Raw genomic sequence first — 16,032 nt, 5'->3', positions numbered from 1 at the left:
TGCAGGCTGTTAAAGCAGCACGTTAATGTGTCACAATCACATGCTCAGTTATCAAACACAGATGTAATGTTTGGAGGTTGTCCACATACTTTTGACCATATAGTGCAGGGGTCGGGAACCTATGGCTCTTTCGATGACGCGATATGGCTTGCAGACAATTTTGAGTTGACATTTTTTAACATGATTAACAAGTAATAAATAATTATACTGTGACATTTTAAAGTAAAACATTTAGCAGCGGATTTAGTTTTAGTTCTCCCCTCTCTTTTCCTCCACTCTGTCTCTTGACTGTAACTGTGTGCGCGCGTGTATGTGTGTGCGTGTGTGTAGGGGGCGGAGCCCTGCCCTTCGCGAAACAGCAGAGGAGAAAGTGCTCAATGGTAGAGGAAACACTGATACCGCTTTTAGTACTCGGAGACGTGATATACTTAAAACTCAATTTTATTAAATATATGGCTCTCAAGGAAATACATTTAAAAATATTTGGCTTTTATGGCTCTCCCAGCCAAAAATGTTCCCGCCCGATAAAATAAGTTTTTGTAGTGTGGGTGAACTTTTAATGTTACAGCTTGGTGATGTGGAATAAATGTGTTGGGTAGATTAGAACAATATGTATTAAAATATATAGTGGAGTAACAAGTATATTTATCTGAAATGTAGTAAAACACAGTATACAGTACAATGTAACAAGACTCCAGTCCAGCAGGTTGTTTTATCATAAGTCAACATGCTGTATCATTATAATATTTTGAAATAGAGCAGAAATGATGTACGGTGATGGTGAATCGGCATGTACGTCAATCACAGACAACAGATGGTGCAGTTGCTTAAACACTTTTAATGATCATTAAAGATACTTGATTAGTAAAGAAATGTACAGTACAGGTGACTGACTAAAGGAAACGCTTCCCCCTGTAATCCTCCAGTTATATTAGCATTTAGTACCTGAATGCAGAAGTACTGCAGAAGAATCTATAATTAGAATGATAGCTTACAGTAAAAACACAACATTGCTGGATATGTTCTCCGTCATTAGAAGATGAGGTTCTGCATTTCTTTTCCCGTTTTATCATTTTTTGCCATGTTTGAGGTCGGCGTAGCAACCCCTCACTCCCTTTTGCACTCCACAGCTTTCATTTGTTTTGCAGGGTTCGTGTTTACAGGTCACCATCCCTCCATGACACTCACAGAGACGCTGGCAGTCCGACTTAGTGTAGAACTTCTGACCAGACACAAGGTACTGACCATTGAAGACGCAGCCACACTCAGCCAGCGGCACACAGCGATTCTAGAAGGTCAAAGTTCAATCAGTACAATGTCACATGTCTTCTGAATGTAATTATTGTACTTACATGTACACTAAAGAAAGTCCAAATTACTTTTTCCAGTCGAGACAATAAAAGAGCATGGCTCTGATGCTGTATCAATCACCACGGTAACTTTGTACTAGAGCAACAGTTTTGACAGAATGTACGTCCAGAAGTTAATTAACTGAGTAAACATCCCCTTCTCAAAGGTGGTTCCCCTACAAGTCATAGCTCTTGTTAACAGCAGGACATGATCCTGTGTTTTTTCTGGGGGTTTGGACGTTTTAACAACTTGTAATTTGTTTGCAACCTTCTACAGCACTGAGGAAATGTGAACTCATGACATCAGTATTTCTTAAACCCTCGCAACAGCCCTGGTTTCCCCAAGTAATACACATACACAGAAAAAAGGGTACTTGATAATTACAAATATGTCATGTATCCATAGAAACATCCCTAAAGTGTGTAAACATGTGCAGAAACAGTATGGGAGGTGCAAAATGAGAAGGAGTGGTAACAAGCAGGGATGTCCCACTCCCACACGAGTCATGTGTTAGTAGAAGAAGGCCGGCCAGTGTGGAGGATTACCTGACTTAGCACGTAACCAGGGTTACACATACAACCCTCACTGGGCAGGGTCTTACACTCGGCAGGTGGAGATGTACCGGTGCAGCTGATTGGACAGCCAGGAGCTGTGACACTGTACATACTGTTGGCTGCACACTGCATCCCTGACACACACACACACACACACACATAATCATAAACACACACAAGTACACACACACATAAATACAACTTGATCATGTCATTGCAATTAGTAAGCATACATCTTACATTGTGTGTACACATTTTCTGTGTGCATATATTAAGGTGTCGCCGTGCTTCATCAGAACTACACAAAAACCTCCCAGACGCACACACAGAGTACTTACAGCAGAGGCGCCTCGTCCTCCATGACTTCACACAGCCTTCTTTTTTCTGACACTCTTCTACATAGTCACTGATGATGTCACAGGCGGACTGTTGTTTGCCCTCATTGAGCACCATGTCATAGATACAGTCGTGATGGTACTGCTTCGAATCTACTCTGTCTACACAGTCAGCCAGCGGCCCGTCCTGTGCTGTGATGACATCACACACTGATGTGTAGCTGGGGGGTTTGAAGTCAGGGGGCAGCGGTTGAGCACAGTCTTTACCTGGCAGCACAAAAACATCACACATTACAGACTCCAACACAGCTGATACAATCTGCCACTGGGGATGTCTCTACCCAGTGAGCAGCACTTCTGAGAAGCCCGCCCATGTTACCAGGATATTCTTTATTTAGCTTCACATACATTTGTCAATGGAATGAGGATGTGGACATTGACCCCCATCACTTACATTTGAAGCTTTAGAGCCCCCGAAAGGTCACGGTTGGAATTTTTAATTTATTTCTTATCTTGCAATACATTTTGCATTCCTGCTGACCCATAGAGAAAAAATATATAGATTGGTCTGACATAAGAATCACTAATAACATAACATTGGCTCATTCACAGTGCTTCATAGTTTATTAAACTGATTTAGTGTTATTTGAGCAAAAGAGATTATAATTACACAAGACACTAAATGATTTTAATAAGGTGAACAAGATGCGTATTGAATATCTCTCTATGCAGTCAACCTTGTGCTGCTGCAGCCTTTACGTTAACGTGTCCTCAGTCAGCTCAGATGTGTGCTGTTACAGAAATGTTACTAAGTCCAACATTGTACGGTGATTACTCTTATTCAGATATGAGACTGACATGTAAAATTGCCATCATATTTACGTAAAGAGGTGCATGTCTGAGAGGAACAGCACTGTGAAGATAAACAACACTGCATCAGCTTACACTCATGGGAGCAGCCCTCCACGTCCGCCAGCCACTGGCTCACTCCAAACTCATTGGCGTTGGAAGCCAGCTTCCCATTGGGCAACGTCATGTCATCAGCAGGGTCATCATTGAAGTTTCCACAAAGTCCGCAGGCTGCACTGTGATAACTAGTCGCCAGCTCCACCCTCACTGCACTCGCAAAGTCAAAGGAGACCTTTAACAATGTGGATTATAAAGCAAAAGTTATACAAAAGTTCAAGCTGAGACATATTAGCCGTAGCGTTAATCATTACACAGCAATGGTTATAAACATTTAAATTCCTTCAGTTCAGTGAGGTTAAGACTGGTTGGTGTCAGATATTTGAGAAGTAATGCAGTTCCTAAGGGTTGTATAGTATTAACATACTATATGCTGTACAGTATGCGTGTGTTTCTACCTTCAGAAATTTTGTTTCAATGACAGCCAGTCTGTGTCTGTGATAAACCTGGACCAGTGTTTGAGTGGACGAATTGGAGAATGGTAGGAAGTTCTCAAGCCCGTCCACCTGCAGAAAATACACACACACACTTTATTATTAAATATCCATTAGTACATCATTTTAGTCACAACTACCAAATTGAAGGGATCCATATAAAAAGTATTTTGCGTGATGTAAAATATTTCATATCTGCCAATATATCTATATCTGAATTTCTGATGAGGCAAATATCGATATCAACGTCTGCCTCAATGATCCTGTATCAGTCAGGCTACAATCTCAGAACCCATCTTCTCTTGGTTGGGCGTCCATGAGCTTGTGGGTGAAATATTTCTGGGGTTCCAGTGTAGCCAGTGGATATCTGCACCCAGACTTCCTTTTCCATGTGCTGCTCATTGTTAACAGTCTGATTCGCAACTTGAGACGCGAGTATGGAGTTGAGAGACGATATCTATGACCAGATTGTTTCACAAGTAACAAGTATACAATACAAACATTCATTCCAAGATGATGAAAAGCTGAATCACGTCAGACGGTGGAATATGTGTTCCGCCTGTTTACCTGCATTCAATCAAAGACTTCTGAAATGTGATTGGTGCAAACGGAAACAAAAAATATCCCGTTTTTTTTCTGCATTCATATGGCTGTTTACAGTATAGGGATTAGTCAGGCAAGACATCGTTGGAACCTTTTAACTCTGATACTCAACATACATTCAGCTACAGACAAGACCCAGATGAAACTTTAAATTGAAGTTGTGCTCTATGTTGTGATATATTTTATGCATGTGTCATTTGAGTTTTTTCGAGACCTTCAAATGTTTACCACAAGCCTCTCAAAATGTAAACATCTAACCTATAGGAGTTCTTGGGCATGAGATCGTAACCTTAATTAATAGGCAGAGCAATTACTCACTGCCAAAGGAACTGCAGCTCTTTTTTTAAACTTACTCTTTCTTCCTCATGTAAATACTGCGTTTACTTTTTTATACATAAACATGCTCAACTTCTGCTGTCTTTCATATTGTAAAACACAAAGAGCTACAAGCCTGAGCAATTAAAAGTCTCCATATGGAAAACTGATCTTGACAAAGTTGTCCTGTTTGATTCCCACTGCAGATAAGTGTGTGTGTGTGTGTGTGTGTGTGCGTGCGCGCGCTTCTCACCAGTACACTGCCTGGGTAGTCCACTGACAGTGTGTATGTGTTGCCATAGACTTGAACAGTCACCACTTTAGCATACGACACTTTTTTGTTGCCACGATTGTTATTCTCCAGGTTTACCTGCAGTTCACCAAAAGAGGAGTGGAGAAAACAAGAGGAGAGAAAGAAAGGAGAGCAGACAGGGAAGGGTTAGGGCAGCGGTGGGCAATTAATTTTTACAAGGGGCCACATGAGAAACCCGAGCTGTGTTGGAGGGCCGAATCAACAATTAATTGAATTTAATTCTGCTCAATATTAATTTTCTCCCATTGTAAAAAGCAGTACATTATATATTTTGATTAGCTGCGACTGGTAATCAAAATAATAAGGATATTCTCTTCCAATAAATATATGAAATTGTGGAGTGGGTCAAATAGGAAAATACTCCTAGATAAATATTAAACAGTAAAAACATCATTACATCAGCATTTTATTTTTAACATGTTAATCTTCACAAACAAATACTGAAAATGTGTTTTACAGTATGTAAAGATAAGCAATTAATCAACTTTATACAAAAAGCAATAAGTGCTTCTGATGTTTTTCAGTTCACTTTACTTGTGAGAAAGATCCAGTCTGTCTTGGGCTTGAACAAGTGCACTGAAATCTGGTTGGATGTCTGAGGTGGATATGCGCAGGACAGCTGACAGCTGATCATCAGTGATCAGGATCTGTATCTGGATTTGTTGAACTTCATCACTGAGAATGTCTGTTCACATATGTAGGTAGATCCAAAGAGGACCAGAATCTTCTGAGCATGTCTCCTCGTGTGTGGAAAGTTCTCCTCTTTCAGGGAAGAGTAAAACTCTGACAGGGAGACTGACCCAAAGTGCTCTGACAGAAGTGTGTCAGACTGCAGGTCAATGAGTTCAAGCTGAACATCACTGGGTGCATCATCCACATTGCATGTAAATGGGGAAAAATCATGTGCATTTCATTCTCAACTGTTTTAAAGTCTTGAAATTGCCTCCAAAGCTCACCATGCAGTGCTTCTAACATGGAGTACCTGTGGAGGTGATCAGCTGATGGTGTGGCTTCCTTCAGTGTTGGCAAGTGGGTGAGAATGTTGTCCTCCATTTGGCTTGAGAGACGCTGCAACTTCCTCATGAAAGCCTTCACTGCGCTGTACATTTCATGCACAAAAAGGCCCTTGCATTGCAGTTTGACATTTAGTTCATTCATTAGTGCAGTCACATCTACAGCAAAACCAAGGTCTGCCATCCAGTCTGCATCTGAAAGCTGTGGGACGTCTTTTCCTTTCTTCACACAGAAGTCTTGACTCTCTTCTCTCAGGTCCCACACTGAGCCACTGACAGCAGCGTGGTAGCCTATGTCACGATGTTCAGTCTCATTTTCCTCCAAAGGTGCAACAAACTGTCTGTGATTCAATGCTCTTGCCCTGATGAAGTTAACTATTTTAGTTACAACATCAACAAGGAACATGAAAGGAGCCAGTTGAGGTGGTTCGGGCATCTAGTAAGGATGCCACCTGGGCGCCTCCCTAGGGAGGTGTTCCAGGCACGTCCAGCTGGGAGGAGACCCCGGGGAAGACCCAGGACTCGGTGGAGAGATTATATCTCCTCACTGGCCTGGGAACGCCTCAGGATCCCCCAGTCGGAGCTGGAGGATGTGGCCCGGAGAAGGGAAGATTGGGGTTCCTTACTGGAGCTGCAGCCCCCGCGACCCGATCCCGGATAAGCGGTAGACGATGGATGGATGGATCAACAACATGGTTAATTTTTAGAACTGACTTACACAACACTTCTTGATGTATAATACAATGCAAACATACCCATTTCTGTTCAGGGTTAATTTCTGTCACTTTATACTGCATTCTCTTCAAAAGTCCAACATTTTTCCCCGTCAGATTTGGACAAGCATCCGTTGTCACGCCTGCCAGCTTGTCCCATTTCAGTTCCAACTTGTCCACACATGCATTTACCTCCGTGAACACATCACTCCCTGTTGTTGTCCCTTTCATTGACTGCATGGCTGCCAGCTCCTCCGTGATTTTGAAGTCCTTAGTTATCCCACGTAGGAAGATAGTAGCTGGGCAGTGTCACTCACGTACATCGCAGCTCTCATCCAAAACCAAGGGGGTAAAAAGTCAAAGTTGACCGCTCTGTTCTGCAGCTGAAGCTCCAGATGTCTCAATCCTCCTTGTTACTGTGCGTCGGGAGAGGGGCACATTCTCAAATGCCTCCTTTTTCACCGGGCATATGAGTTCTGCAGAATCCACCAAACACTCCTTCATAAACTCTCCGTCAGAAAACAGTTTACTTTTTCTAGCGATTTTGTGGGATAAGACATAACTTGTGTTGACAGCTTCATCTCTGGATGTGCAATGTTTTGTAAAAAGTCCTTGTTGGTTTTGCAGTTTAGCTAGCAAAGCACCCGACTCCTTTTCCCGCTCTTCATCAGACAAGTTCTTGAACGGCGACTCAAATTGTAATCCTTGAACACAGCGACCTGCGCACCACAAACTAAGCACACGGCTTTACCTTTGACTTCTGTAAATACATACTTAGCAGTCCATGTCTTTTTGAAAACGCGGCATACTGTATCAATCTTTCTTATTTTGGCGTGTGCGGACATTTTGAGGGCTAGCCGGCCAGCAATACTTGTAGATGTTCACGCGCGCGGCGCGCGTAGGTAAATAAATAAAAATAACACCCTTTTCAAAATAATAGCAACACAGTTAGAAAGTTATTTACACCATGCACGCAATACAATGGTGTTGCTTTTATTTTGAAAAGGGTGGTGTTTAAATAAAATATATACTTTTATACTTTTTCATATGTTATAATTTACGATTGTCCTCACGCGGGCCGTAAAATGCCCAGGTCTGGATTAGGGCCAAGGAAATATATGGTATACAGTACTGTGCAAAAGTCTTAGGCAGTTGTGAAAAAATACTGTAAAATGAAAGTGTTAATAGTTTATTTTCATCAATTAACTAAATGCAGTGAATGAACAGAAGATACATCTAAATCAAATCAATATTTGATACTTCAAAACAGCATCAATTCTTCTGATACACTTGCACACAGTTTTTGAAAGAACTCGGCTGGTAGGTTGTTCCAAACATCTCGGAGAATAACCACAGATCTTCTGTGGATGTAGGCTTCCTCAAATTCTTCCGTCTCTTCATGTAATCCCAGACAGACTGGATAATGTTGATATCAGGGCTCTGTGGGGGCCATACCATCACTTCCAGGACTTCTTGTTCTTCTTTACGCTGAAGATAGTTCTTAATGACATTGGCTGTATGTTTGGGGTCGTTGTCCTGCTGCAGAATACATTTGGGGCCAATCATACGCCTCCCTGATGGTATTGCATGATGGATAATTATCTGCCTGTATTTCTGAGCATTGAGGACACCATTAATCCTGACCAAAGCTCCAACTCCACTTGCAGAAATGCAGACCCAAACTTGCAAAGAACCTCCACCATGCTTCACTGTTGCCTGCAGACACTCATTGTACCGCTCTCCAGCCCTTCGGGGAACAAACGGCCTTCTTCTACAGCCAAATATTTCACATTTTGACTCATCAGTCCAGAGCACCTGCTGCCATTTTTCTGCACCCCAGTTCCTATGTGTTCGTGCATAGTTGAGTCTTAGCCTTGTCTCCATGTCAGAGATTTGGCTTTTTGGCTGAAACTCTTACATGAAGACCACTTCTGGACAGACTTCTCCGGACAGTAGATGGGTGTGTCTGGGTCCCACTGGTTTCTGCCAGTTCTGAGCTGATGGCAGTGCTGGACATCTTCCGATTTTGAAGGGAAATAAGCTTGATGTGTTTTTCATCTGCTGCACTAAATTTCCTTGGCCGACCAACGTATCCCTAAGTGTACCTGTAAGAATTGATGCTGGTTTGAAAGCAAAGAGTAGTTACACCAAATATTGAATATTATATTATAACTACACAGATAAGTGAATATTACAGGTAATTTATCAGACGCTCTTATCCAAAGCGACTTACACAATTGGCACAATGGTGGCAGCTAGACCATCACCACCTTCACTGTATATTCCTCTATAACTGTAACTCTATAACTCTATATTATAACTCGACAGATAAGTGAATATATATAATATATATTATATCTACACAGATAAGTGAATATATGATATATATTATAACTACACAGATAAGTGAATATATGATATATATTAATAACTACACAGATAAGTGAATATATATGATATATATTATAACTACACAGATAAGTGAATATATATGATATATATTATAACTACACAGATAAGTGAATATATATAATATATATTATAACTACACAGATCAGTTAATATATATGATATATATTATAACTACACAGATAAGTGAATATATATGATATATATTATAACTACACAGATAAGTGAATATATATGATATATATTATAACTACACAGATAAGTGAATATATATGATATATATTATAACTACACAGATAAGTGAATATATATGATATATATTAATAACTACACAGATAAGTGAATATATATGATATATATTATAACTACACAGATCAGTTAATATATATGATATATATTATAACTACACAGATAAGTGAATATATATGATATATATTATAACTACACAGATAAGTGAATATATATAATATATATTAATAACTACACAGATAAGTGAATATATATGATATATATTATAACTACACAGATAAGTGAATATATATGATATATATTAATAACTACACAGATAAGTGAATATATATGATATATATTATAACTACACAGATAAGTGAATATATATGATATATATTAATAACTACACAGATAAGTGAATATATATGATATATATTATAACTACACAGATAAGTGAATATATATAATATATATTATAACTACACAGATCAGTTAATATATATGATATATATTATAACTACACAGATAAGTGAATATATATGATATATATTATAACTACACAGATAAGTGAATATATATAATATATATTAATAACTACACAGATAAGTGAATATATATGATATATATTATAACTACGCAGATAAGTGAATATATGATATATATTAATAACGACACAGATCAGTGAATATAATATATATGATATATATTATAACTACACAGATAAGTGAATATATATGATATATATATATAAATAACTACACAGATAAGTGAATATATATGATATAAATATAAATAACTACACAGATAAGTGAATATATATGATATATATTAATAACTACACAAATCAGTGAATATAATATATATGATATATATTATAACTACACAGATAAGTGAATATATATAATATATATATAAATAACTACACAGATAAGTGAATATATATGATATATATTAATAACTACACAGATAAGTGAATATATATGATATATATTAATAACTACACAGATAAGTGAATATATATGATATATATTAATAACTACACAGATAAGTGAATATATATGATATATATATTAATAACTACACAGATAAGTGAATATATATGATATTTATTATAACTACACAGATAAGTGAATATATATGATATATATATTAATAACTACACAGATAAGTGAATATATATGATATATATTAATAACTACACAGATAAGTGAATATATATGATATATATATATAAATAACTACACAGATAAGTGAATATATATGATATATATATTAATAACTACACAGATAAGTGAATATATATGATATATATTATAACTACACAGATAAGTGAATATATATGATATATATTAATAACTACACAGATAAGTGAATATATATGATATATATTAATAACTACACAGATAAGTGAATATGTATGATATATATTATAACTACACAGATAAGTGAATATATATGATATATATTATAACTACACAGATAAGTGAATATATATGATATATATTATAACTAAACAGATAAGTGAATATATATGATATATATTATAACTAAACAGATAAGTGAATATATGATATATATTAATAACTACACAGATCACTGAATATATATGATATATATTATAACTACACAGATAAGTGAATATATGATATATATTAATAACTACACAGATCACTGAATATATATGATATATATTATAACTACACAGATCAGTGAATATAATATATATGATATATATTATAACTACACAGATCAGTGAATATATATGAATATACATGACATGGAGAGAATAATACCATGTAAAAATACATAAACATTTCCATTTAATAGTACAAAATCCCTATCAACTAAATGTAAGTATCGATCGAGGGGGTTTATGTTTTGGGAATGAGCAAACATCTCCTGATGTTTGGAGCAGACAAACATGTTCTGATTACTCACAATTTGATGATTACAATTTCAAACTGGAAGCATGTCAGTGTCAGTGATAAAAGTTATAAATCAATCTTGTCCCAAATAAGCTCATGTTTCTTTCAATGGAGTAAACAACAACAACAACAACAACAACAACAACACCACTAATAAAATGTGGTGTTAGCTCACCTCAAAGGGCTGCAGACCTGTAGTATCTCCACACACACTGGCCAGCTTGTAGACACAGTTGCCCTGGAAGTCGAACTTGCGTCCATCGAAGGATCGGAAGTGTGGATCTCCGCGTGCAGTGCAAGTCTTAAAGCTGATTGGGTAACAGTCTTGGACTCCGTTCACAACACTGCATTTCTCTTCGGTTCGACAACCGGAGTGCTCACATCGCGCCTTTTGTGTCGCTCTATCACAAACGCACTTCTCATTACACAGCGAGTCGGCCCAGAAAATAACACCTGGCAAGTAATAGTGGCCATCGTGGGTACAGCCACAGCCCTTCTCTTTGAGAACACACCTGACAGAAACAAACAAAATAATCAATCAATCCCAGTGCCTACAGCAGCTGTTAATGTTGAACATGTTTCCTCTGCAACTCCTTTATGGATGCATGTGACACAGATATATTATAAACATCTACCTTGACAATACAAACTGTGACCCCTTAAATCAACAGTGTGATATCATCCAGTGGCCAGATTAAACTGCTTCTCCATAATACAAATATAGCACTATAATAATACCTTCTTGGTGTATTAGGTGGAAATAAAAGCAGTACAACATGATGAGTGGAGGGAGGAGTTATAAAAGGAAGACATTCATATCTTCAAATGAATGTGTGAAAATGTTGTACTAACTCTGTTCCACTGCGGATATATCCCGGGTCACAGAAGCAGCCTTCCACACAGGCCTGAGGGCACACCTCTGGCTGAGGGCCGCAGCTGGCTGGACAGGCTGAGCCACACAGCTCGTAGTGGCTGTGGGCCGGACATGCAACAGCTGCAGGCAGCAGAATGAGGCAGAGATGAGGAGACGGACAGACAGAGAGAAGGGAAGAAGTTATTTGATGCTCAGTCTGGAGGTAGAGTACTGCACATGGAACATTAGGAGCAACAATGGCATCTGTAGCTAAGCATATTCAAAACGACATTTAAAAAACTATTCTCTCCAGCTACTGACCTTAAATTGTAGAATTATGAGAGGGTTTTTTATGTCATGCATTATTATTATTATTATTATTATTATTATTATTATTATTATTATTATTATTATTATTATTATTATTATTATTATTATTATTATAATCATTTCTAAATGACTCAATCCCACTAAAACCAATACAAAATCTACCTGGACTGGATGTGCATGAATTATTAAAAAAGAAAAGGACTTGGTCTGAACAGGACCAGAGAACTGTCAGAGCCGGACTTGCAGGTATACAAAAATACCTGCCCTCATATAATTATTGTATTAAACTCAATAGAATAAGTTTAATTTGGACCCACTTTGACTCAACTGAGTCAAAGTTATTTTAGTGATCTTTGTGTATCTTTGACTTCATCACTGCACCTCTTTGTCACATCTCTCTCTAAGGCGCATGGAAGATGTGAGTGAAGAAATCCAGCTGCATCTTGTTCTCTGTGTTGATGGGTGAGTCCCTTTACACTACACCACCCAGGCACAATATAATGTATCTTTCAACCTTGGAATACACTTACTTACATTCACATTTTAAAAACAACTGACTGCGTCCATCAGTTTGAAGTGAACTGAGCACGCTATGAGCTGTAAGGCTATTGGAAAATACTGCACATTACAGCAGATTCTTACAAGTGATTGACTTTATGTCTGTCTTCAGTATTTTAGTAAATTAACTGTATGTAACTCACAACATTTGACCAGTTGTCTCCATGGCAACACTGACGCTTCAGCTTCCTGGCACTCTGCCAGGTAGCTGCTCAGGGCCTCACACAGCACTTCCTGCCGTCCTTCATTGGTGCAGACATCATACAAACAGTCTGACTCAATCTCTGCTACTGGCACGCTACCATGACAACCAGAGAAAGGTCCCTTCTTATCGCTCAGAATCCCACAGTAGTCTGGACCCGTGTACCTGAGGAGGAGAACAGAGAGACATGTCCAGGTTTATTATCAGCTCACTCATATAAATAACAGTTTTATTGTATTTCTAGCATTTATCACTTTATCACTTAATTTCACTTTTATTTTAAGTCTTATTTGAAATGTACATTTGTAATGGAGGGGGGGGTAGATGGGTAATTGTGTAAATGTTTTAAGCTACTGGATGCCTGAATTTCCCTCGGGATAAATAAAGTATCTATCTATCTATCTATCTATCTATCTATCTATCTATCTATCTATCCTATCTATCTATCTATCTATCTATCTATCTATCTATCTATCTATCTATCTATCTATCTATCTATCTATCTATCTATCTATCTATCTATCTATCTATCTATCTATCTATCTATCTATCTATCTATCTATCTATCTATCTATCTATCTATGGTCTTTGGTTTTTGATCAAATACATTCCCATCAGCCTGAGCTGTACTTCCATTTCCGTGCTATTTTGCAATAATTAAGTGAAAGAAGCAGATAATTTTTTGTCATAAACTGAAACTAGTAAGGGCCAAAACACTGTATGCATTTTACGGCAGTGTGCAGGAATGACCTCTTCTCTTGACTCTGGACTTTTCCACCTGTCTACAAGAAGCTGAAGGTGTGCATCAGCCTTCACTGTCAAATTTTATAAACTCAAACTTAAAAAATCCATACCCCATGTAGCATGTAATACTGATAAAGTGTTATAATTAATAAAACAGAACAGTGACATCTATAAAAAGTACTGATTATTGAAGTTACTAAAAATGACCTTTTGCGGTCCTCTGCTGAGCACTGAGGACACACGCCGTCACAGTGGTGGTAACAGAAGGGGTCGAAGTCCTCGACGCTCCACGTCCCTGCCCAGTCTGTCACATTAGCAGCTAAGCTGCCTCCGGCCGCCGTCAGCTCATCCTCCTTGTTGCCGTTGTAGTTGCCACAAAGCCCAGCCACATTACCATAGAAACTGCTGCTGATGGACACCATGACAAGTGTGGCCCAATCAAAAGTGACTTCAATGCCAAAATCAGTCTGGAGTGTGCCTCTTATTCCAGATTGTGTTATGGAGATGCTGCCTCCTTCAAGAAGGACAGGAAGCTCCGTCCTAATACCGTCCACCTGGACAGAGGGAGAGAGAGAGAGTGGCTCTGAAATCTGATGTTTATTGCATGATGATGATTTAGCACTGAGGGAAACCACAAAAGGACCTGGATATATTAAAAGAAACGTAAATAAAACCAAAGTAGTTTTCTTCCATTAATAGAAATATCATCAACAGGAAATTTGGAATTGGTTGCGAAAGAGCAAAAAGTTAATGCAAAAAGTACATTTTATGCAATAAAAATATCGGTACGAAAAGAAATCCCAATTCAAAACTAACTGAAAATATATTCAAGGCAGTTACTAAACCAGTTGCACTATATGGTAGTGAAATATAATTTCTCCTATCAGACAAACACATTTTAAATGGGAAAAACATCCAGTTGAAACTTTACACACAGAGTTCTGCAAAATAATCAGAACAAAAGAGTACAAAGGAATGTACTATACAGCAGCTGCAGGGCATCATTAGGAACGCTCCCTCTGAACATCACTAATAAAAAAGCATCTTTAAACTCCTTAAAACACGTGACCCTCATTCACCTCATGACAGTGAAACACAGAGGACAGAGTGCACTCAGGTAACCCAGTGACTTAAAGGACCACACATCTGTGAATGTGTGAGTAAACACTTACACATTCAGATATAGTTTTACACATTTCAATAGCATTTGCAAATTTCCATATATCACTGCAACAATAAGTTTTCACCATGGATGCATTAGTTGTCACCCCAACATCAAGCCAAGTGAGTTGTATTTCCATAAACAATGATCCTAAGGATATTGACAAGAAGAAGAAGAAGAAATCTTCCTATATTTATATTGTGATCTTGATGCTTGTCCAGCCCTAGTGCATCTTAAGAGTTATATACCAGCAGGAGGTCCCTCCACGTGCTCTGGTTACCTGCCACCATCACATGCATGGAACCTCTACTAGTGTGTGTGTGTGTGTGTGTGTGTGTGTGTGTGTGTGTGTGTGTGTGTGTGTGTGTGTGTGTGGTGTGTGTGTGTGTGTGTGTGTGTTAGCCATGTGATAAATTGGCGACCTAATAATGGGTAAATAATAAATAAAGTATAATAATAAATAAAATACTTCTCTTCCATGTATGATACAATTGAGAGTTTCTTTACACATAGTTTGACTGTCCAACCGCTTTTTCAACTGAACCTTGCAATATCACTTTATCTCAGCAATAACAATAAGAAGAACAGCAATGACGGCTCACACCACCAAAATAGGTGAAAAAAATAAAAACATATTTCATTTATATGTGAATGTTTCTTTGTGTTGATGAAAAAGATTCAGTCAGATGTTCAGTGTAATTAAGAATTGTGCATTAAAGGTTGCCAGTGTTGACATTGTGTCTATGTTGTGAAGTAAGACCCACCAATATGAGTCCTCTGTCAGAGGATGGGATGGTGATACGGTGGCCCAACATCTCCACAGTGGCTGAACGCACAAAGGAGCCTTCAGGGTTATTACGCAGCTCATTCTTGGTGGTCACAGTGACCTCTGGCAGGGAGGGGTCAACACCTGAGGAAGTTACGATTAGTCATGTTAATGTTAACAAACAGTGTGTCGACTTTTTAACAACTGCATATGTGTATGTTTGGGCTGTACAATCTGCACACTTTACACAGCTAGG

The 16,032-nt window shown here is 38.0% G+C and overlaps 1 protein-coding gene across 1 annotated transcript in view; it reads right to left on the bottom strand.

Moving 5' to 3' along the window:
• Positions 1-883: 883 nt before the first annotated feature.
• The window catches only part of LOC115021088 (IgGFc-binding protein-like), a 33,196-nt gene continuing 18,047 nt past the window's right edge, over positions 884-16,032 (bottom strand). Inside the window, exons 17-27 of the mRNA XM_029451232.1 lie at positions 15,775-15,920; positions 14,056-14,402; positions 13,046-13,269; positions 12,014-12,155; positions 11,337-11,673; positions 4,811-4,927; positions 3,604-3,711; positions 3,185-3,380; positions 2,243-2,506; positions 1,896-2,038; positions 884-1,288 (exon numbers count right to left, since the gene is read on the bottom strand). Of these exons, the coding sequence (XP_029307092.1) occupies positions 1,070-1,288; positions 1,896-2,038; positions 2,243-2,506; positions 3,185-3,380; positions 3,604-3,711; positions 4,811-4,927; positions 11,337-11,673; positions 12,014-12,155; positions 13,046-13,269; positions 14,056-14,402; positions 15,775-15,920 (2,243 nt within the window). The 3' untranslated portion in view covers positions 884-1,069. The remainder of the gene's footprint in view (positions 1,289-1,895; positions 2,039-2,242; positions 2,507-3,184; positions 3,381-3,603; positions 3,712-4,810; positions 4,928-11,336; positions 11,674-12,013; positions 12,156-13,045; positions 13,270-14,055; positions 14,403-15,774; positions 15,921-16,032) is intronic.

This window comes from Cottoperca gobio, chromosome 16 (assembly GCF_900634415.1).
Source record: "Cottoperca gobio chromosome 16, fCotGob3.1, whole genome shotgun sequence".
NCBI lineage: Eukaryota > Metazoa > Chordata > Actinopteri > Perciformes > Bovichtidae > Cottoperca > Cottoperca gobio.
Note: the sequence above shows the minus strand (reverse complement) of the source record. Positions and strands in the feature narration are given on the sequence as shown.